This window comes from Berghia stephanieae, chromosome 2, assembly GCF_034508935.2.
Source record: "Berghia stephanieae isolate SIO BIC M18660-M18661 chromosome 2, UCSD_Bste_1.3, whole genome shotgun sequence".
Classification (NCBI taxonomy): Eukaryota; Metazoa; Mollusca; class Gastropoda; order Nudibranchia; family Aeolidiidae; genus Berghia; species Berghia stephanieae.
In genome coordinates this window covers 122870241-122893616 of record NC_088361.1, presented here as the reverse complement: position 1 = coordinate 122893616, position 23376 = coordinate 122870241, and the positions used below count along the sequence as shown (strand labels likewise).

The 23376-nt window shown below is 34.6% G+C and overlaps 1 protein-coding gene across 1 annotated transcript in view; it reads right to left on the bottom strand.

Annotated features, from left to right (window-relative positions):
* Positions 1-1393: 1393 nt before the first annotated feature.
* The window catches only part of LOC144966473 (uncharacterized), a 28389-nt gene continuing 6406 nt past the window's right edge, over positions 1394-23376 (bottom strand). The window contains exons 6-20 of the mRNA XM_078903058.1: positions 21066-21135; positions 20391-20470; positions 19900-20052; positions 16597-16724; positions 15258-15394; positions 12308-12459; positions 10359-10514; positions 9952-10006; positions 9432-9542; positions 9193-9278; positions 8605-8717; positions 7153-7328; positions 6457-6616; positions 5409-5521; positions 1394-4709 (exon numbers count right to left, since the gene is read on the bottom strand). Coding sequence (XP_078759184.1) covers positions 4591-4709; positions 5409-5521; positions 6457-6616; positions 7153-7328; positions 8605-8717; positions 9193-9278; positions 9432-9542; positions 9952-10006; positions 10359-10514; positions 12308-12459; positions 15258-15394; positions 16597-16724; positions 19900-20052; positions 20391-20470; positions 21066-21135 — 1809 coding nt within the window. The 3' untranslated portion in view covers positions 1394-4590. The remainder of the gene's footprint in view (positions 4710-5408; positions 5522-6456; positions 6617-7152; positions 7329-8604; positions 8718-9192; positions 9279-9431; positions 9543-9951; positions 10007-10358; positions 10515-12307; positions 12460-15257; positions 15395-16596; positions 16725-19899; positions 20053-20390; positions 20471-21065; positions 21136-23376) is intronic.

Genomic DNA, 23376 nt, shown 5'->3' with positions numbered 1-23376 from the left:
CGTCTGTTCCCTATTTGTATAATTCCCCTTTGTCTTACTTTTCTTGAATGCTTTTAATTGTAAATCTAGAATTGTTTTACTATCCCATTTTTCTTCCTTTTTTATATTAGAAAAAATGAATAAAACAATCATTACAAAGAGATGATTAATAATGAAAATATATATCATCTCCTAATGCATTGGACTGCTTCCCTTCCAGTCAGACTTCGATAAGAGAAAGGACCTCCAAGACATATTCAAAAAGCAAGTTAGAAAACAGATATTGTAGGGGTATAGAAGATACAGTAAGTGACCTCCCTGCCCAATATGAGAGTAGGAAAAGTTAATTGAATCTGGAAGACACTTCCACAGACGGATCTGGTATTCGGGTAAAAAAACGTATAGACGGCTATAGCTATCTTGTTGCTTGGATTTAGACAAAAATCAGAGTAGATCCAATGAGCGAGCTACAGTGGAACCTCAATATAACAGTGATGGTGGAACCTGCCTAGAATCCGTTAAAACCGTTCTCTTCTTGTCGAATTTCTGGGAAACAACCAAAAATGCCCTGAATCAACACCACACACACACACACACACATATATATATATATATATATATATAAATATATTGAATCGTGTTGGATACAAATATGGTACGAATAGTGCTCGACATGTAACAATGGAGCTAATTATTATTGTAATATTTAGGGTTGGAGTCAGTCTACATCGATGTTTAAGGCCCTTCAGCCATTGTCAGGACTGTGTGTTACATGAGATTGGTTTGTTGTATGGAAGTGGTTCCGTAGGTTTGTAGTTGATTAGTAGATGTTTTCGTCTATGTGGGCAGCTGATGTACATCTACTAATCAACTACAAACCTACGGAACCACTTAAACAAGCAACAACACACAACAAACCAAACTCATGTAACACAGTCCTGACGATGGCTGAAAGGCCTGAAACATCGATGTAGACCGACTCCAACATGGTGGTAAATATTACAATAATATATATATATATATATATATATGTATGTATGTTTGTGTGTTCTATGCTAAGCAGTTTGCCTGCAACAAGGTCGACGTTAAGGCATTGCACTGTAATCCGGAAGGTCCCGGGTTTGAGCCCTTTCGTTTTTTCCCTTGAGCAAGATTATTAATTCCCAATTTTCGCACTTGGACAACATAGGTGATTCCTGTTAACATCAGACATCATGTTTGATGCATTACATATCTATATTTCTTTGTGGAATGCCTAGGCGACGATATCTTATGATGTCGTTGCGGAAGGGCATAATTATTTTTTTCAACCTTTAATAGGAGGATGTAGGATTGTCCACAATTAGAGGAAGCAATTTCCACTGAACCATTTCAATATTAAAAATAAAGCAAACAAGTCCTTAAAAATATTTTCAATAGCAAAACAAATTTATTGTCAAAATTGTATAAATCTTAAATAGATACAAAACATAAATTTTTAAAATTTGAAACAAAAATAAGTGTAACAAATTTCACTTAAATCTTATGTAGGTTACCTCAATTTAGTATCTTATAATAACTTTGTGAAAGGAAAACAACAAAGCAAGTCGAGGCAAACCTAAATAATGTAAAACAGAAAACGCATGAAAAAATAACGATATATCAAATAACAAAATAATAATTCAGCAATACAATTTTATTTTGACATTTTGATGGCCAAGATAGTTAACATTTTTAGGTTCGATGACATGCAGTTCTAAAGGACGTTGTGTCATTGGACAAGACATTTTATAAACGTTACTCAGTTTGTTTTGTTTGTTTTTAAGGGTTTTACGTTTGTTTTTAAGGGTTTTACGGCGCTTGCAACACATTTAGGTTATATCAGCGCCAGTAAAAAGGAAGAAAATGGGATAGTTAAAAGTTCTAGAATTACAATTAAATATAAAGTAAACTAACAGAGAACCTCCACGATATTAACATGTTCAATGCATTTCACTATGCTTCATTTATTTCTCCAACAGGAATAAACTATCCAATTCATACAGTCTGTATCTCCTGTTTTACTGCTTATTCTCATAATATTCTGCCACTGCAGTTCGTACCTAAGTAAAATGGGCTAATTTGTATAAATGGCGACTCCACGTTGTTGATAGACTTTTCTTTTCTTGATATGTATTCGGTCTATCACTGATGGCCCTAAATACTACTAGACTACGTTACAAAATACCAAGTCATCAATCCAAGTTATAAAAATAAAACCGCCAAAATCAAGATAATTTAATAAAAAGGGTAGAAATCAAAAAAGGTGGAAGAATATAGAATATAAAATTCAATATAAATGCATACATTGACTTCTTCAAATAAACATAATATATAAAAGTCACATGCAAACATAGATCTTCTTAGAAAATATAAAAGTGGCAGTGAAACATAATCAAAGTTTAACTAGAAGTGATGGAAAACAGTGAAAAAGGTTCAAAACGTTGATTTCTTCTTTGTTATCAACATATCAAAGACTTAACCAAAATTCAAACGTAAGTAAAAAAATAACCTTTAAAATCAACAATCAAAACTTATATAAGTAATCAACAATCTTCACTTTCATCCTAAACTTGCCAATTCTTAATAAGTAAAACAAAAATAAATGATAATTCCTTTATAGATAGCTTGAGTTGAGTTTTACAAGGAGGACGGAGAACATAATATGTGAATAAAACTCTCAAAATCTATTCCTTTAAAAAATGTTCTAGCTTTTAATATCGTAAATTATTTCAATGCTTCCATATTTTTTGAATTATCATATGATATATACAATTCTGACTGACATAATATTTTTTAAAAGATAAACTTATCATCTCGACAAACTAGAAAGGTAGTATAATTGAAATAAACAAAAACAAATAAGAAGATCAAATCAATCAATCAACAATTCATTTTGCTTCTCAAACCAAGAGTTGACAGGCCTATTATTCCTTTTATTAGCTTGTAACGTAACGGAGTGACCACGTAAAACTCAAACAAGTCTTTATTTTCTTTTGTGTGGTCAATGTCAACACAATTATCTTACCCCAAGACTGAAATGTGAAACCAACCAGCCATAAAAATACAACAAACACCGATTAAATTGAAATTCAAGGAACCAAGTGATCCATTTCAGTTTAGATAAATTAGGTTTTCCTGGTGACTAAAAATGAGAAGAAAGTTGAGAAAATTGCCCGTATACAGGAACAGTGTATGCTTGATTTTTTCTAACTTGCATCTTTAAAGTGAAAAGATTACAGTTTGGTTTTGAATTGAGTGACGTTTTCATTATTAAGCCTGTTACGACATGCATATTATATCAGTCTTTTATTTTTCAATGTTTGGTCATGTAAATTGAGACACTTTTATTTGTAGTATTGAGTTTATTGTTTTTGAATCAATGAGTTTGACAAAAGGAAAATGTTCCAAACAATTATTGGTTTATTGATTTTTTAAAAAAAGTTCAGCTGCTTACAGATTAACTGGCTTTTGTTGTAGTTTGATCATTGATATAATCTTATTATGTATATGGTAATGTTATCAATTCACTCTCTCAATAAATAATGAAAAATAAAATTCCTTTTACTTTTCCCCAAGGGGAAATTTGTCTTTAGGGTCTATTCTAAGGGAAGACTGGAATAACCCAGGCGTCAGCAGCAAAGTGATCTAAGGGTAGGTGACCTGCTCAAGGCCACACAACGAGGCGGGTAGTCGAACTCGGTACCTTTTGGCTAAGAAGCAAAGACCATACCACTGAGCCAAGCTTTGCAGAGCGTTAATACCAACTAAAAATGACACATGATACTAATGATGAACAGTAAATAGTTTGGATGTGGGAGTTGGAGTGGCTAAATAAATGTTCAAATACTTGGTCTTGCTTAATGGAAGGATAGATGCTATATTCAGCGAAAACAGCTAATCTTCATTAATCAAAATATCAAAAAGAATTCAAAATGCTCTTTTTCTTTTCTTATAGCCATTATCAACATGTGTATAATGAACAATTTCGTTTCACTCAAAAGGAGATACTCGTGTTTCAATGGCGTTATATCCTGTATTCCAAGGAATTGACATTAAGTAGTGCATTGCCTGTGATTAGGATTTTGTGACAATGTTCCTCAGATGTGCCCTCATTAATGTTATAATTTAGTAGTTTATTATGAGAAAGAAAAAAAAGAGAAAATAAAAATGTCATTTTATCGATCTTTTAAAAATTACCAAATTTTCTCTCAGTAAGATTAAATAGTTCTTTAAAGTCCTTAATGTTCTGACACCATTCTCTTTTTATTTTAGGCTTGAAGCGTTATTGTTAATAAATTAAAGGTGCATTTGTAGTCATACAGCAGGAGTAAGAAATTCAGGGTTCTACGGTTTTTAACTTGAACTACTGGTAGACGACCCTGCCATTCCAGCGATCTCATTTCTATGAGATAAGGGAAATAACTCAGTGTTTATATGCAACTGTAAATTTTTATGAACGAGTAGCGTCCCTTGATTAAGCAACTCTGAACGATAACCAAGTCCCTTGAATTTCCGATTAATCGGTTTTTAGTGCACTTTACTCATACAGCCTCTAGCTTCAAACAGGATTTTTTCTTGCTTTTTAATCGTTTACACCTCAGAGGACATAGATGTCCCTGATGATGTGCATGCATGGTCTGGTATCCAAATGAAAATACTGGTATATGGCTCATCTTGGCGTGCACAAAGCTTTCCTCTCGCAATCTGGGCTAAAAAAAAAGAAAAAAGAAAAGCACTAAACACATCTTAACAATAGGCTCAACCTTAGTTATAAATTCAATCTTTCAGCATTTAAATCAATCAACATGATACTGTTTTGAGGTAACAAATGCCTGTAACACAAATGCATTACCAAAGTGTCCAGAAGAACGTTTGAAAATTGCCTTTAAAGTCTGCGTTTAAAATGAATTTTTTTGTGTTAACATTTTCTCATTCTTTCAATTCAGCACATCCAAAAATCTTTAGCGACCAGTTAAATTAAATGACTCTTATTTCAAATCTTGGTAGAATCCTGTTTCTAAGTATGTATAGATAGTGTGTCTCTCTTCTATTTAATCATATAACCCAATCTAAACATTTTCCCCTCTCGTCATCATTTCTATTACTTTTTTTCTATTTCTCTTTCTCTCTCAAAATCCACCCTGCAGATTAAATGAGATGGAATTCAATTTTATACAGGCTAGACCACCTTTTATATTTTATATATGTTCCAGCACTCTTACAATATGTCACTTTAAAACAACTAAGGACTCAAATATCAGCTAAGAACTCGTTTTAAAAAATGAATATTAAGTGTTAGTTATATTACCCTAGGACATGATGCTGACACTAGAAATTTCACCACTCTAGTCACTAACCAATTCTACAATCAGTTACTGACACCACACATTGAAAATAAAAGGTCTTACCAAGTAGGGCATTAAACATAGACGCAGCCACTTTTCTGGTGTAGGATGTCGGGGGACAAATGGCACAGAATGTTGTCCAGTCATTGCTTGACCTTAAATTATTCTCTACCAATCTGAAATTTAAAAAAAAAAGGTTTTTGTGAATCATTGTGCAGTTTTCTTGTAACTTTTGTTCTTGAAATAGGGGCACCGGCAAGATTTTTTTCTTCTCTAAAGTAAGTAATGCTTTATTTTACACAATACTACAACTACTAATAATATTAATAATTAATAATAATAACAACAAGAAAAATAATTATGATGATGATGACGATGATAAAGATTAGAAATAATAATAGTACGAGGGCATGTATGTTTGCTTAGGAGTTACTCAGTGCTTGCACAAAATCTTATAACAAACACGACAGATTTAGAGGTATGCCTTCCCAATCTATACCCGACAACAATGCAATTACAGACGTCTAGGAAACAGGGAGACAAAAAATGAGGATAGCCCAAAATAGATTCAAACAGAAATCTAACTCTGAGCCCATCAAAAGAAAGTGTATTTAATAGATCAATAGATGGGATCATTTGTTTCTATGAGCGGTACTGTAAACAACTCACTTGATCGCTGCCTTGTATTGTGACATATATTACATAATTTTCAAGTAAGTGTCAGGCTATAAGTCGACAAAGTCTATGATTTACTTCTTTAATCCTTGAAGAAACTCCAGAGACTTTGTCAAAACTAGGGAATAACTAACAAAACACTACAATAATAGTACAAATGTGAATGGCTTAAAATTGTGTCCATGATAAATAAACATGATATTCTTCGAAAACTTGCAAGAGCGCATTCTGTTTTAACTCTCTCGAATCCATATGAAAGGAAAATCTAACAAATTTGTTTGATTTTCAATTATTATGAACTCGACAGAGATAAGGGATGAATTACATTGACAAAGATATGAAAAGTGGTGCAGACAAGGGCCTCCGACCCCATCCTTCCCACACATATAACTCGCATCAACCTTTATCCTATTGTTTTCAATAAAATTGTTCATACTTAGACACAGTAGTCCTTGGAGTATCTGATAAATCCATCACAACTGGACCTTCAGCTGCCGTGCCAGTTACAGCTATTGACTCCTGTTGTAAAGATATTTCTGGTACTGTTACATCTAGCTGTCCATCAATAACTGATGATTGGGCAACACCTTCAACATCTGAGGGTAATTTTAATATTTGAAATTAGCATGAGGTGTTACAGAATTAAGTGTTTTTAATCAGGAGGACAAAATAAAACGTCACAAAATATCCACGAGCCTTTGGAAGAATGCTCAATAATAGCTACAATTTTCTCATCCAGCCAGGGTATGTTATTTTTCTGTTTCATTTCTATCTACTCCTTATTTTTCTTTCTTTGTCTAGACAAAATATGTTCTCTGTTGTAAATATCATGAAAATATCAATGAAAAATATTTTAAAAAAACAATAGGATTTTGTAATGATCTGAAAAAAAAACATGAGTCCCTGAAATAATCGGGATTTGGCACCTCTGCAGATTGCATTGATTTCATTGAAATTTTCAATTGATTAATAAATAAAAATGCTAATAATTCATCTGCGATAAAGCACTAATCTCTCAAAAAGCTATCACAATATTTTGAAAAAAGGACTGATTTATCAATTCAATGTTCAGTGTAATGTTCATCATTAAATAAATAATGTCGGGTTGAGGAAAACGAATACAATAACTCACTATGGCCAGCTGCGTCTGATACATGGCGGATAGGGCTGATGGGTTTGAGCTCCTTTTCTTCTGGCCAGGTAGTCAAAGGACCACCAAGATGGAAGGTTATATCCCTCTCCAAAATGGATCCCTCTTTGCTGGTGTCATTGTCAGAAGGAAAACTCAAATGGCCTCTCATGCTCGTACTATTTGGGAAAAAGATATTGTAAATTTCATTTATTTGGGGGAAGACGCTCTTCAGTTATATTTACTATTATTATTATCATAATTAGAAGAAAGAATTCATGAAAAAGCAATAGAAATAGAAAGCATTAGTAATCATTGACAATAAACTTGTGGTATCTTGTACCTTTGAATTCAGTCTTTTACTATCTGGAAAAAAGATTTTGTCAGATTAAATGCAAGACTAATAACTGTACCAAAGAATGAATGATTGATTAATAAATGGCATAAAGTTAAAGTGATTAATTTCTTTATTCATAGATTAATTGAAAAGTAAAGATAATGAAGAAAGTATTTAAAATCAGACTACCACAAATGTAATGAATTGAAAACAATATGAATATATGTGATGCGTGTGTGTTTGTGTGCACGTGCATGAGAGAGATGGAGAAAGAGAGATAGATAGATAGAGGGAGAGAGAGTGAGAGAGAGGGAGAGAGAGAGAGAGAGATAGAGAGGGAGAGAGAGAGAGAGAGATAGAGAGAGAGAGAGAGAGAGAGAGAGAGAGAGAGAGAGAGAGAGAGAGAGAGAGAGAGAGAGAGAGAGAGAGAGAGAGAGAGAGAGAGAAAGAATAGGAAGGGGATAAATGTCTGATAGATTTAGTCTGTATGAAGTAGTTCCTATTTGCATATATTATAGTTATATAACATTATTGCAAGTGTAACTAAATGACAAATTGCCATATTTATGGACAATAAAGATCTAGTACTACTACTACTATTATTATTATTATTAAAATCATTAATTATATCTTAAAAATTAGATGACCAACAACACGAATGAATCTTTAAAAAACAAAACAAAACTAAGACAAAGAAAAAGGACATTGGGGCAAGTTTTTTCTTTTTCCGCCACTAGTATACAGAGGTAAATGCTATAAATTCATATAATGCCATATTACACAAATTAGACAACACTTAGAGACAACATTCCTCCTTGAAACAGCCAAATCAGATAAGTAAGATGACTTCCCATTGGCAGAGCTTTAAGCAAAGCAAAGCATGAAAATATCTTTAGTGCAATGCCCCCATTCACAATATCTTGCATCATAGTAAATCTAATAGAGTATATAATGGATTACATTAATGTAATCAGTCGTGTTTGAGACTTTTTATCATCTTGCCTTGGGTTTCGTCTCACTATCACTTGAAAATATTTCATCAAAATGGATAGAATGAGTGCATAATTTGATGATATATTAATTTTTCCACAAGTATAAAGATAAAACCACTAATTTACCTTGACCTTCCTTGAAGCAATTCTTCCTCAACCCGAGAGTGACTCAGGTTCCGATCAAGAGATTCTGACAAGCGATTTGCAGCGTCATCACGGGCTTTTTCCATGGAGGCCACCTAGGAAAAATTTGTTTTAAAATGCAGTGCTCACACAATTAGGCTAATATGATGATTAAAATATTCTTTCAACAGACCACCTTGAATTGTACTTTCAGTTTATATAGTTTAAAAAAAAAATATGATTAACTTTACTTGACGAAGTGAATTTCAAAATCTGTTGTCACAACAAAATCAAAAATGAGTTAACTCTCTCTTCCAATCTACTGGACATTCTAGAATCACCAGGGAAAAGCTAAACTTTTATTCAGAGCGTTGTTGTATAAAGCAAATAAGACAAACATTTTCCTCTTTAATTCATTACACATTAGATGAAAAATAGCAATTTTCTCTGAAAAAAAAGTCACCTCCTTGATCCAATTCATTTATATTTACTTGACACAATAGATGTTACAATTACCGTAACCACCATAGAATTACAAAACACCAAAATCTCTTTCTAATCCCCCTAACCCTTTCATCCCTCTACACTTACCTCTGATCTAGAATTTCGGGGTATCTTATTGGCTGGAGTTTCAGCATCATCCACAACCTTACGCGCTCTTTTCCTTGATATGAAATCTGTAAAGATAAAGGAAGAAACATTGAAAGTAAAGAAAACAAGAAACAAAAAAAAAAATAAAAAAAATAAAATCTTAAATGCTTACACACACTGAGAGCTGCAAGTTAAGGTTAAGGTAAGGATTGATTTCTTTTGTGGAGGATTGTACCAACCTGCCAGTCGTGGAGAAGGCAGACTATCTGGCTCTGATCCAGTGTCATCCGTCTTTAATCCAAACTTACAATTTTTGGTGAACAAGTCAACAAAGGCTTTCCGTTTCAAATCTGAGGGAAAAATCAGGTCAAAACCAAAGAAATAATCATGCAAATTAATGTTTTAAAATCAATTTGTATTACACAATATATTAATATGTGGAATAAACATTAAGTAGTTTGTATATCTACTGAAAATAAATTTAATGAGACATTTTTTTGATATAATACAATCAAGTATTTATGAAAAAAAAAAGAACAACAAAAAACTGCATTTGGCTAATATTGTGTCAAGATTTTCTGATCAAATAAATGTATATGGTTATCCCACCAAAAGTGGGGAAAACATCTGACCACTACAATTTTGTGGAACCATTCATATTTTTCATTGCTCATTAAATATCAATTCAATATAAGCTTTACTTCCAAATCATTTGCAAACCTTCCCTTGTTTTTAATGTGGAGAGAGTCAAAAACTTACGTCCAAGAGCTGGCTCTCTGTAAATATTCCTTGCTTTTGTGGTATCAGGTAATTCCTGTTGTAATATTACAAAAATCATTAATAAAATTATTAGCCTTCTTTGTTGTCAGATTTTGAGTCATGTAATATCACTAACGGAAAAGAAGAATAAGATGGTTGAAAAATCATTTCATTCTTCAGAAGGAAACTTTATCCTTTAAACTCTAGCAAAAAGATTTCTAGTTTTTTTTTGGTTTATTTTCATTCCAAATTTCTGTGATATATGTGCGAATCTCTGTGCAAATAATTTTGGCTTGTTACTATCTCTAATGACAAAATAATATACATTGGTGTAAAAAGTAATTTAAAAGGGGAAAAAAAAGAAGAGAAGGGAAGGAAAGAATGAAAGAAAGAAAGAATCAACATACCAAAGAAATGAGAATGTCTGACGTATCTTTCATATTCTGTTTTAGCTCTGCTCTGCTCATCATAAGGCACTGGTCAATCACCAATTTGTGAGGCCTCTTTTTACGCAAGGGACTCTGTGTGGGGGCTACGGGATGTAGGTCCAGTAATGGAGAATTCTGAATAAAAGAACATAAAGCAATTTCCTAGAGAAAACTGTGATTTCAATAAAAAGCGAAATCTTCAAGTCTTAACGGTAAGCCCATATCAACAATAAGATTTTAAAAAAGATACCCCCCCCCCAAAAAAAACAAAAAAAAAACAAACCCAACAAACAAACAAAATCAACAAAACCGATCATTGAAAACATGACAAAGTTTTTATATAGTATGAAAAACCAAATGTCAAATAACAATACCAGCATCAATAACAACAGAAGACCCATTGTGTTGCTATTGCTAACAGATGAGAGTCTCAGAGAGACTACAGGCTCAGTGATACTATTTCTCATCTTGTTTTAAGGTCTAAAAAAGACAAATTTACAACATTATCCCAATAGACTCCATAGGGAATGAATAGATAAAGATGGATAAAAAAAGAACAGGTAATGGGTGACTTCAGTGGTATGAGCATGGTGAATCAGTGGAAATACTCTAATATATTTTCATATCTTCTAATTTATATAATAAAATTATTTCAAAAAGTCTTGATGAATTAAAGGAATGCATATTAATCGCTGGGGGTCCCGATAGCTCAGTTGGTAGAGCATTTGCTTCACACACAAAGGGACTGAGATCAATCTCTCTCCACCCAGCAGTGATTGGGTAGCTGGGTCTGTCAGATCTGGCAGAAAGTACTTTGTGATAGACTAGTCCTATCCAAAGGGTAGCAAGCAATTGCTATTGTCCATTTCACACTATAGATACCTTTATAAACTCTGGCTCTGCAGGCTGTATGACTCTGAAGGACTAGTTTATATTAATCATTGTGAAGAAAGTAGGAAGTAACCTTACTTTGATGATGCAAGATGACAAAAATCTAGACAACATTATTACAAGTGCACAAGAGCTGGATTTCATAATTGTACACAGAAGTGGGTAAAATAAAGCTAAACCTCAGCAAATGCAATCCTGCCATAAGCAATGTTCACTTATTGGCAGGTCTGATAACTCGAATTGTTATGTCTCATTCCTTAAAGGAATTTCAAACCAACGCAAAATATTGCCTATTACAACAATGTTAAATCAAGCCCATTATAAGATCTGCAAATAAGTACACGACGGCCACAAGCAATAAAAAGTCTGTATATTTTGAAGAAAACAAAGATGAATTTCAAGGAAAAAACCGGTATCAACAAAAATATATTTCTATCCCTAAGTCTAGGAATTTTCACTTAAAAGTAATAATATTAATTTTTTTCCTGACAGAGACAACGATGTTAACAGCCAAGTACTTATTTTACACCTGAGTACGGTGAGAAAATATAATAATAATAATAATAATAGATCTTTATTGTCCATAAATATGGCAATTTGTCATTAAAATATGAGTAAAGAGCCTTTCTCAAGGACTCAACTATATGCCAAGCGAGGCTCGAACTCAGGACCTTCTGATCTGAAAGTGAGTGTCATACCACTAGACCACATAGCTGCCAAACATAAGTGCCTGCTCCACTCATTTTTAAAATCAATAGTCACTCTTTAGGGAGAGTCGACAATATAGTGGTAGAGGGCTAGAGTTTAGTGATTAATGCTGTATCTGACAACCAAGTAATACAGTTATTGCCTCATCCTGTGTTGCTGTTGGCTTGGGACTCTTTTTTAAATCACTTTGAGCACATTCAGTGAATATTGCGCTTTATAAAAGCTCAGTTTTTTAAAACTACTTTTGAGTACATTAACAAACAAATCATTCACTTGCAAATCTTACAATATCTATGTTTTTTTTTGTTGGGTTATTTTCTATATTTTACCTTTTGAGCCCAATCATGTCCATGGCCTCTCTCGGTAGCCTCCCTTTCTTTCTCCCTCTCTTTTTGTTGCTGCCTCAGGGGAAAGGAATCATCAGAAGATGTTTGCTGTGTTGCAGGAGCTACAGGCTGACTTGGATCAGGTTGGACAGTACCTAGTGGATAAGAGTGCAGATCTCATTAAGTTATAGCTTGATACTTTCCTAAAAATTATTTTACAATTCAAAGCTACAATCACCAAAAGCAGAGACGCCAACTTTAAATTTGGCTCACAAGAGTTTCAGCCACCACTCGTAGGAATTTCAATGCCGAAAGAGGAATTTCCGCGCACAAAAAAAAAAAAAAGGAATTCGAATGGTATTTGGCATTGTGTTTACATATTGTATAGTTCTAAATAGATAACTGATTAGAATTATATCATGATACATAAATACATTGCAAATTACAATCCCGCAAAGTTTCCTTACTTCAAATGAAGTGAAGCGTCAAAACCTAATGGTAGAGATTGTAGTACTGATGGTAGTGAGGATGATGTGGTGTTGGTGGTTGTAGTAATAGTGGTAGAGATGATGAAGATGTGATAGTGGTTGATGTCGATGTAGTGGTAGTGATGATGATATGGTGCTAGTGGTTGTAGTAGTAGTGGTAGTGATGATGATGATGATGCTGTAGTGGTTGTTGTCATAGTATAGTAGTAGTAGTAGTAGTAGTAGTAGTAGTAGTAGTAGTAGTAGTAGTAGTAGTAGTAGTAGTAGTAGTAGTAGTAGTGGTGATGATGATGTGGTGGTTGTAGTAGCAGTGGTAGTGATGATGATGATGTGGTTGTGGTGGTTGTGGTAGTAGTAGTGGTGGTAGTGATGAAGATGACGTGGTGGTGGTACTTGTAGTAGTAGTGGTAGTGATGATGATGATGTGGTGGTGGTTGTAGTAGTATTAGTGGTAGTGATGATGTGGTGGTGGTGGTTGTAGTAGTAGTTGTAGTGATGATGTGGTGGTGGTGGTGGCGGTGGTGGTGGTTGTACTAGTAGCGGCAATGATGATGTGGTAGTAGTAGTAGTAGTAGTAGTAGTAGTAGTAGTAGTTGTAGTAGTGGTGATGATGATGTGGTGGTTGTAGTAGCAGTGGTAGTGATGATGATGATGTGGTGGTGGTGGTTGTGGTAGTAGTAGTGGTGGTAGTGATGAAGATGACGTGGTGGTGGTACTTGTAGTAGTAGTGGTAGTGATTATGATGATGTGGTGGTTGTAATAGTATTAGTGGTAGTGATGATGATGTGGTGGTGGTGGTGGTTGTAGTAGTATTAGTGGTAGTGATGATGTGGTGGTGGTGGTTGTAGTAGTAGCGGTAATGATGATGTGGCTGTGGTGGTTGTAGTAGTAGTGGTAGTGATGATGTGGTGGTGGTGGTTGTAGTAGTAGTGGTAATGATGTGGTGGTGGTGGTGGTGGTTGCAGTAGTAGTGGTAGTGATGTGGTGGTGGTGGTGGCGGTTGTAGTAGTAGTAGTGGTAGTGATGATGTGGTGGTGGTGGTTGTAGTAGGAGTGGTAATGATGTGGTGGTGGTGGTGGTTGCAGTAGTAGTGATGTGGTGGTGGTGGTGGTTGTAGTAGTAGTAGTGGTAATGATGATGTGGTGGTGGTGATTGCAGTGGTAGTGATGTGGTGGTGGTGGTGGTTGTAGTAGTAGTAGTGGTTGTGATGATGATGTGGTCGTGGTGGTTGTAATGTTGATGGTGGTACTGTTAGTGATGATGATGATGTGTTGGTGGTTGCTGAAGTAGTAGTTGTGGTAATGATGATGATGTGGTGGTGGTGGTTGTAGTAGTAGTAGTGGTAATGATGATGATGTGGTGGTTGGAAGGGGGGGGGGGGGGATCCTTGGAACAAACTGACCTCACCGGAATTTGACGGAAGTTGCCCGGAGCCCGGAATTTTTTGCTCCAGACCGGAGGTTTTTCCGGTGAAACCGGAGTTTTGGCATCACTGCCAAAAGAAACTGAAAAGCCAGTTGTTTTTAGTAAAAGCTAGAGGTAAAAAATGATCCCATTGGTCGCACTGTTTAATACAAATCTCTGTTCACATTTTTTGGGGTGTTTGAGTTCATGAAGAAAAAAAACAAACAATTTATAAACCATCCTGAAACAAACAAAATGGAAAAAAACTAGATCTTTTAAATCTAAAAAATGTGAGATTAGGGGAAAAAGTGACAGCAGGTGCCATCCATATAGGGAATGAGATTAGCGGAAGAGTAGCGTCCCTTGATTGGACGTCACCTTACAGAGAGAACGTCAATTTAAAAACTTATAGCTTTCAACTGAGGATATCTTTCCTTTGGATAAGGAGATTTCACTAATTATGAAAAAGTATTAAAGAATGAAAAATAATATCAAGCTTTAAAATATAATGTTATTGGGGTGAGAGAAAAAAATGTTTAGAATTAAACACACGGTTCGATAAAACTTAAAGATCGTGGAGAAACTATTTAACTATCCGCGCGGTTTCACCGGAAGCGAGGACGAGAGACGCATGCGCCAAACCATATTGACGTTCTCTCTCTAATAACATTTCTGCCGGTGACGTCCAATCAAGGGACGTTACTCTTCTGCTAATCTCTTTCCCTATTCTTGGATATTCTTGGTTGTTTCTGAGGAAAATAGAGCAAGCTACTATATTTTAAAAGGCCAGCCATAGTTTATGCATTTGGTTCTAGAAACTTTACGGATAAAATTCGATTTAACTCTAAATTGACATAAAACACCTTATAATTTTCAACAATTTAAAAGAGAAAAACGGCATTTGGTGCTACATTTCATTCTTAACATGATACTACGTCAAGACGATGGATCACCAATATATAATCATTGTACACTGCAAATTTAATATGTTTTTGAGACTATCTTTTGCTTATTGACATAACTTAATATTTAATCCATTTAGCATTTTGTCTAGAAATTACCATTGCAAATGTCTTTAAATCGGGAGCCCTTCTTGTTGGGATCCCTTTGCTTTTTTGGTCCATCGTGTTTTGACTTGTGTGGAGGTGCTGGCATTCCAGAGGTTGGTTTTGTCATGGGGGTCTCTTCCAGGGGAGATCTAGAAAAATAAAGAGTGACGAAATTATATCATGCATAAATGAAATTGTTGCTTCTTGAAATTTGGAAAAGTAAAAACAAAGGAGTTAAATTTAACATTCAATTTAATGGGAGTGATCTATATTCATGTTTTCGTCCAACCGAGTCATCAATCATGTGATTTGTTGCTGCCCAACGATTCGACATTTCTGAACAAATGTAAACACGCTGCTTTGTTTATGAAAGTTGTAAACATACCCATGTGTCAAGCTGAACACAATGACCAATCGTAATGTTAGATTCAAAATCTGTGAACACTTTTCACTATGTAGGTCACGTTGAGCACATTTTGCAATGTGACCAATGACCTAAAGCAAATGGAAATGTAATATAGATCATGCCCATTGACAAAGACACATGATGTGGATGCTTTGGGTTTCTGCTTTGTCAACAAAGTAGAGGATGATTTTGACATATCATAAATAATATGAAAGGGAGAAGACAGTTGATAATGTTATTGCATTCAAGAAGCCAATAGGTATTTCAATAAAATAGCGTATTTACGTGAACATGGTAACAAAATATGTATTATCAACAATTGTAACATTCTCCACTAAAGTGCCATCACTGAAAATTTTGAATTAAAGTTCCTTACTGTACAATTTCTCCCTTTCTGAAAAACTTAAGAATTGACCAAACTATGTGACTTTATTTTAAATATTAATTTAATCAATTATCAAATAGCTCTTCCATATCATAAATGGAAAAAAAAAATTTTTTTTACAACCTTGCTTACGATATAAAAAAAAAACAAAAACAAATTGCTAACTATTCTCCAACATGGGAATAATTTTATGGGCATGCGATTGCTTGCCAACTAATCAAACCTCAACAAAGACAACATAGTTACATCAGCATCAACTCAAATAGAATTTACTATAATATGTGACCCACTGACTCAAACTGGTATTAAGTTGGGTCAAACCACTTGGCAAAAAGTGAATGTAAAGTTAGAATGATAAAAAATGTGACATTTCATATTTTCGTGCTTTAAGAACTTACACCAATTGTAAACAAACAAACAAAAGAAAATGACAACCAAACTCGAGTCTCATTTGCCTGGTGGCTATTTAGTTAATTTCCATCATATACGATTGTTTCATCCTGACATGATATCCGTTTTGATGCATTGGATCATATATTGTTAAAGTAAATAAAGCTTACAGAGGCCCTCTATGTCCCATTGAAATGTCAGTCTGAGGAAGGGCATCCTTAAGAATCTCTCTCATCATGGATACATTTATATCCTCTGGCTCCATTACCCTGTCTGCTTGTCCTTCAATTGTCTGAATCTGTTCAAACAGTCATATGTATATAAATGAATTAAAATCAATCAAAATTTGTAAACCTAAATTTGAGGACTTAAATTTATGATAAGCCTTTCCCATTCCAAACGCTGTTATATATATATATTTTTTTTAATTTACACATTGGTCGAGCCAATTACTAACAGTTATCACATCGTTTACAACATGCAACATTGACAATGATACTCAGTCTGGCTTAGTCAATTTTGTTTATAAAGAAAAGGAGGGATTTAATGACAAGTAATGTAAAGAGAGGCAGACGAAGAGAGGCACCTGAAGGAGGACAGGCAAATAGGAGATGAAAGAAGCTGGAAAGACATGGAAAGAACTGAGCTGGCTGGCCCAGAACAGAGATGCCTGAAGGAACTTAGTTGGCATCTTATGTGCCAACAAGGAACCAAGAGAATACGAATAAGAATGTAAATTATAGTTGGCAACAGTAATGAGTTTAAGTTTGGAACTAGGAAAATCAACAAGTTGTCTAACTAGAACAATTTTAATGTCAATAATAAAAAAAAAAACTTTAAGAAAAAAAATCATTGCATGAAAATGATTGTCTTCAAATATATTCTAAATTTCAGGACCATTATTCACTATTCTAAACATTTAATGATCTTACTTGGAAATTCTGTGCTTATTAACTAGACTTATTTGGGATAAGTATCTCATTCCCCAAACTTTTATTATATCGGAATGGTTTTGATGTTAAAGACTGAATTTATAGACCAAAATATGAGACCTGCATTAAGCTTATAATTTATTGAGGGGAATGAATACCATTTCATAAATCTAGTCATTTTAACTTGAAAATCCCTTTTGTCATCTGAATGAGTGGGGGCAAAAATTCTCTGGGCGATTCTTGTCACAAAGAGGCCAACTTTAAAAAGAGCTAAAACAGGACACCCTAACATGAAATACTTTCATGACCCAGAGTAGCAGTATGTTTAGACTATTACAGTTCACTTCGGATAATTGCAACACCTTGGGATCAACAAAAATGTTGCGATTGACTGAAGTTGAGTTCCATGTCCACTATCGCAACATTTTACAAATATTAAATGAGTTATTGTAAACATAATTTCTTATTCCACCACAGACTGAGCAATTTGATTGAAGTAAAAAAACCATATGGCAGCCCTGTATAAGATTTTGGCAAGCAAAAGCAGCCTTGATGAAAGCCGACATCATTATTAAGATTGGATTAACTTTCATTCCTTTGTTCTCAATATTTGTAACAGTCAAAGAGATTAGCAGTGATGAGAGACAATAAGTTTTCACTAAACCCATTGGTCACAATGCAGAATTGACAATCCCAAAACAAAGGATGTGCTCAGTCTCTCTTTACAACTGTCATTGTCTACCTGTTGTCAGGACTATGTCCAGTCCCCTAGCCTCTTTTCTAATGGTCACACATCCTCACAAAGACATACTGCAATGCCCTGCACTCTTTTGTCTCTAATAGGATGGTGACACACTACTGTAACATTTTTTAAAATTTTTATTCTCTATTGTCTTCTGGCACTTTTCTACTCACTTCATATCTTGTTGTTACCAACATAAGTGCCTGCTCCACTCACTTTTCTGAATTAAAAATTCACCCCATACACCGGAGCATACTCAATGTCTCAATCGTTTCTATGTTATATGTTTGTGTTGAGAATATTGGCTATTAAGCTTAACTGCTGGTCAAAATACTTCGCGATGGTGGTGGGCGAACGAATCGGCGGTCCCAGAAGTGGGTGAGAGAGGGATCTAGAAATGACTTGGGTTTGAAACGAATATTTTTGTGTTCGTGGATAGCTCACACGGTAGAGCCACGCTCTCACTTGCCAGGCGGAGTTGTCGTACCAATAAGGTCGCAGGTTCAAACCCCACCACCGCCGCGAAAAATTTTTATTCTCTATTGTCTTCTGGCACTTTTCTACTCACTTCATATCTTGTTGTTACCAACATAAGTGCCTGCTCCACTCACTTTTCTGAATTAAAAATTCACCCCATACACCGGAGCATACTCAATGTCTCAATCGTTTCTATGTTATATGTTTGTGTTGAGAATATTGGCTATTAAGCTTAACTGCTGGTCAAAATACTTCGCGATGGTGGTGGGCGAACGAATCCCAGAAGTGGGTGAGAGAGGGATCTAGAAATGACTTGGGTTTGAAACGAATATTTTTGTGTTCGTGGATAGCTCACACGGTAGAGCCACGCTCTCACTTGCCAGGCGGAGTTGTCGTACCAATAAGGTCGCAGGTTCAAACCCCACCACCGCCGCGAAAAATTTTTATTCTCTATTGTCTTCTGGCACTTTTCTACTCACTTCATATCTTGTTACTACTGTAACATTAAACCCCGCCCACTCCAAATTTTTCAACCTGTCATGATTCAACCTTTCACTGATGATAAAATTTAATTACTAAGATTTGTTTGTTTGATATCTTGAATTTGCCACTGCTTGAGGTCGAAAATGTGTTGCGATTACCCAAAGCTTATTGCAATTAATTATTGACTTTATATATAGAATTAATTCCATTTCTTGGAAAATGTTTCGATTAACCAATAGTTGCAATTATCCGGAGTGTACTGTATATAATATAATTTAGATTTAGAGCTTTTTCTGTTTCTTGTTCTCATTTGCCATTCAATAAAGCATAATCCTGGGACATGCAAGGGTAATTTCCAAACATAAAAGCAGTCCAATTTTTTTTCTTTAGGTTTTTCTCAGATTGTCAAACCGGGTGGGTCCCATTCTCTCATTGACTCAGGTGTAAAATGAGTACCTGGCCAGTAACAGCTTTGCCAGAAAAATTGTAATACCGCTTAACAAGTGTCATGTACGATCCTGTATCGTTGTGGCTAGGGACTCCTTGTAAAGCGCTTTGAGCATGTTAAGTGGATATTGCGTTATATAAAAGCTCAAGTTTTAAAAAAAATCTGATGCCAAGGCATAATTATTAGTTATAATGTAGGGGCAGTGTGGCTCAGCAGTACGGTCTTTGCTTCATATCCGAAAGGTTTGTGGCGCTGCACTGGCAGGCGCTTGGGTTATTCCATTCTTCCCTTAGAGACAAATTTCCCCTATGGGTTGAATAAAGGGAATCTTATTTTATATATATATTTTTTATCATCATTGACTTAATATGGTCATAAAAACCTGACAAACCATTTGACTGTCAAAAGGTGGCAGGTTCTCGCTTCTTTCCCTCTCAGACACATCAATTCCAAGGCTTTCTTGAATCTCTTGAAAAGACTGATCTTGACTCATGGACAGGAAGCTCTCAATGTCCATTTTAGGTAATTCTTGCTCTTCGTGTAACTAAAGAAGGGAAATATTTATCAAATTATTTTCAAATGATTAACTATAATTACTTATTACACACAGATGTGAACTGCGACTCACACTTTGTTATTCTGATCAAATTTTGGAAAAGATACTGACGAAGAAAAATTTCCTCATGGAACGATACGAGTCTATTTTCATAAATTTACTATTCAAACATATCACTTTTTAAAATCACAGTATGATAGACATAAACATACTTCATCTTATGAAAAACGTTTCACAATTTTAAAAAGCCATCCCTTGTGATATATATTGCTATATTTTGATTTTTAAAAATGACTCCAGGTCATTCTGCATAAACGATTACTGACCTCAGCAATTTGAGACAATGCAACTTCTTCTCGGATTTGTATCTCCTTAGGATCTGACACAGAATGTGGGCTTCCAATTTCTGAAAATGATATCAAATAATCATTTTTAATCCATTAATCCAATGCAAGTCATCTTATTAAGAAAGATGAAAAGAAAGAAAACAAAATAAGACAACAGATAAGGGATTAATTCACGCTACAGTAGTTCATTTTGGAATTAATGTTTTCGGCTTAATTAACTGAGCCTCAGATCTCCATTTTGTAACCAATGCCCTTCGCTCTCAGCAGATTGTAAGTGGACAAAACTAGTTGTGTCTCCTCTCGCCCAGATATTGCCCTTCCTGTGCCTTTCCATGGGATAACTCAATTTTGGACAGGCCCCGACTGCATTTTTCACAATGATGTAGGCAATTTGAAGTGAACACCTCTTTTTTCTTCTTCAGGTGGCACATGATTGGTCAGGATTGACTTCTGATCTTTCGTTGAAGTAGCTTCTTTTGTCTTACTTTTTCTTGGGCACCCATGAAAAATAATTATGCAGAACCAATCAACTTCTTCATTTTCTTAGGTGTTTGAACGATCTTTAGGTCTTAAAACCTTTATATATCTTAAACTACTATGGTTTACTAAACTCAATCATAATTTCCAATTTCCATCATGACTATCCAGTATTACCTGGTTGAACTGGCAATGGAAAAGGTTCAAGTCTAAGCATTCTTGTTTCACTGAGGGATTCCAAATAAGCCTTAACAAAGAAAAAATAAAAAGAGAAAACAAGCATTAAATCGTTTCCAGAGGAAATGTAAAGGACAGTAAGTAACGGAAGGTATGGTCTTTTGAAGATCTAGTGGAGAGAAAGAGAGAGAGAGAAATAGAAAGATAGATAGATAGAGATAGATAGATAGAGAGAGAGAGAGAGAGAGAGAGAGAGAGAGAGAGAGAGAGAGAGAGAGAGAGAGAGAGAGAGAGAGAGAGAGAGAGAATCACTGATCAGTTAATAGCTATTATGAACTCACAGAAGGGATTGTTCAGTTATCAAAAATTGGAATTACAGTACATTATTCTTGAAGATAGTTTGCATTGAATAGACGTTAACTCATAATCTTACAAAAGCTTAGCTTTATTATAAGTTGACTCGTTGTATAATTCGTCACAAATAACATCCACAAAGATGCATTCATTCATTTTCATGAACAGCCTGAAAAGATTATAAAATTTATTGAATTCTTTCCTTTGTGCACAACCTATTAAATACAACAAATTTAGACACCTACAAGTTAAAACCCTATCAAATTACTTTAGTCTAAACACTGATAATGACTGCCGCATTCAACAACTCTCTCCACGAATACTCAGAATTGAGTCAACTTCAGAAATACCCTCTTTTGCATTTTAAAGAATTGCCATAACTTATCTTATGGCATGAAGGAATGCAATACATTCTATGATATTATGTACAATAAGATTGCAATGCATTAAAATTCTAAAAACATCAACAATAAAATTCCCTGCATTTTCCTAACCATCTCTGTCTGTTGTTCTATAGACATAGACCAGAGCCAAATATCAGGTCAAGGCAATCACATTTCAGTATTGAAATTTATGTTATTCAGTTTTATTGGCTAAAATATTAGTGGTGATGATTCTGTGGAACAGAATGTTGTACTTGTATGCAACATAAAAGCACTATCTGAATGAAGTATAAATCTGAAATCTAGGTATGTACAACCATACATTGTGACATATCATCCCAGCCTCCTCTCTAGTTGTTGCTTTATATATATATATATATATATATTCATTTATAAGAAGGCGTATAAACAGTAATCATGTAATTATAATACAATCGGTACAGGGAACTGTAAATTGAACAGAAGAAAAAAGCAGCTTTAATATAATACAAAAAACCCCCCCCCAAAAACAAAACAGAACAATGAACATTTCATAACCAAATTCTTTTCTGCCAACAATTTAATAAAACAGTTTTTTTGGACAAAAATAAGATTAATTCAAATGTCTTATAGCAGCCACATTTAACAACTCTGTTGAGTTAGTTTAAACGCCTAATTGTTCCACCCGAGATCGACAGATAAAAACCTGCTACTCATAACAATGATGAAATTGAACAGGAATAATTTGCCTGGAAGACAGGCCAGAGAATAAAAGTTTGTCTGAAAGAAATGCTAGATTAAAATAAGTAACTGCCACCTTAAACTTGAATGACCTAACAATATGGGTCAAAATGCCTGCTGTTGATTATTATTATATAACCAAAATACCACTAAACTTTCACCCATGACCAAAGTCCAAGCTGACACGTTATGAGTGACAGAAGATTCAGCAGAACAGGTCCCACTGTTTTGAACTCTTCCTCTCTCCCTTAGGTCTGCTATGAATATCTGCAGTTTTAAGAAACACCTCAAGACTCGCCTTTTTCATATATAGCCACCCTGATTGTGTAAGTGGCATTAATTTAGTTATTATTACATGCTGTTGTGACATTGTGTGTGTGTGTGCTTATGTAATTTAGTCATGTATTTATATCTTTATTGTTTTTTTGTTGTTGGCTGAAGAAGGGTTTTGAGCCTGAAACGTTCTGTTTGGTATTTTGTTATTTTTTGAAGCTATTATATTCATTTTTTTTAAAAATTACTTTTTACAGTCCACATCTTCTAGTAGCTTAGAATCACTTTGACTTTGTGCCTTGTGAACTTGAGAGGAGTGGTGTACTTGTAGGGTTCTGCTTGTGATGTGCATGCATTAGTGAATTGTGAGTAACTTATCTCTGTAGAGTGCTTTGAGACTTCAGTGTGAGGCGCTTTAAATGTAAGCTTATTATTACTATTATTATAATCATATTATGATTATTATAAGTATATAACAACATTGACCACATCAGCCAAGATACAAACTTTTGTCACTCGCTGTCTTCGATTAAGTTAAGTTAAGTTGAACTGGTTTGACAAAGTGCCAAACGCTGACTATT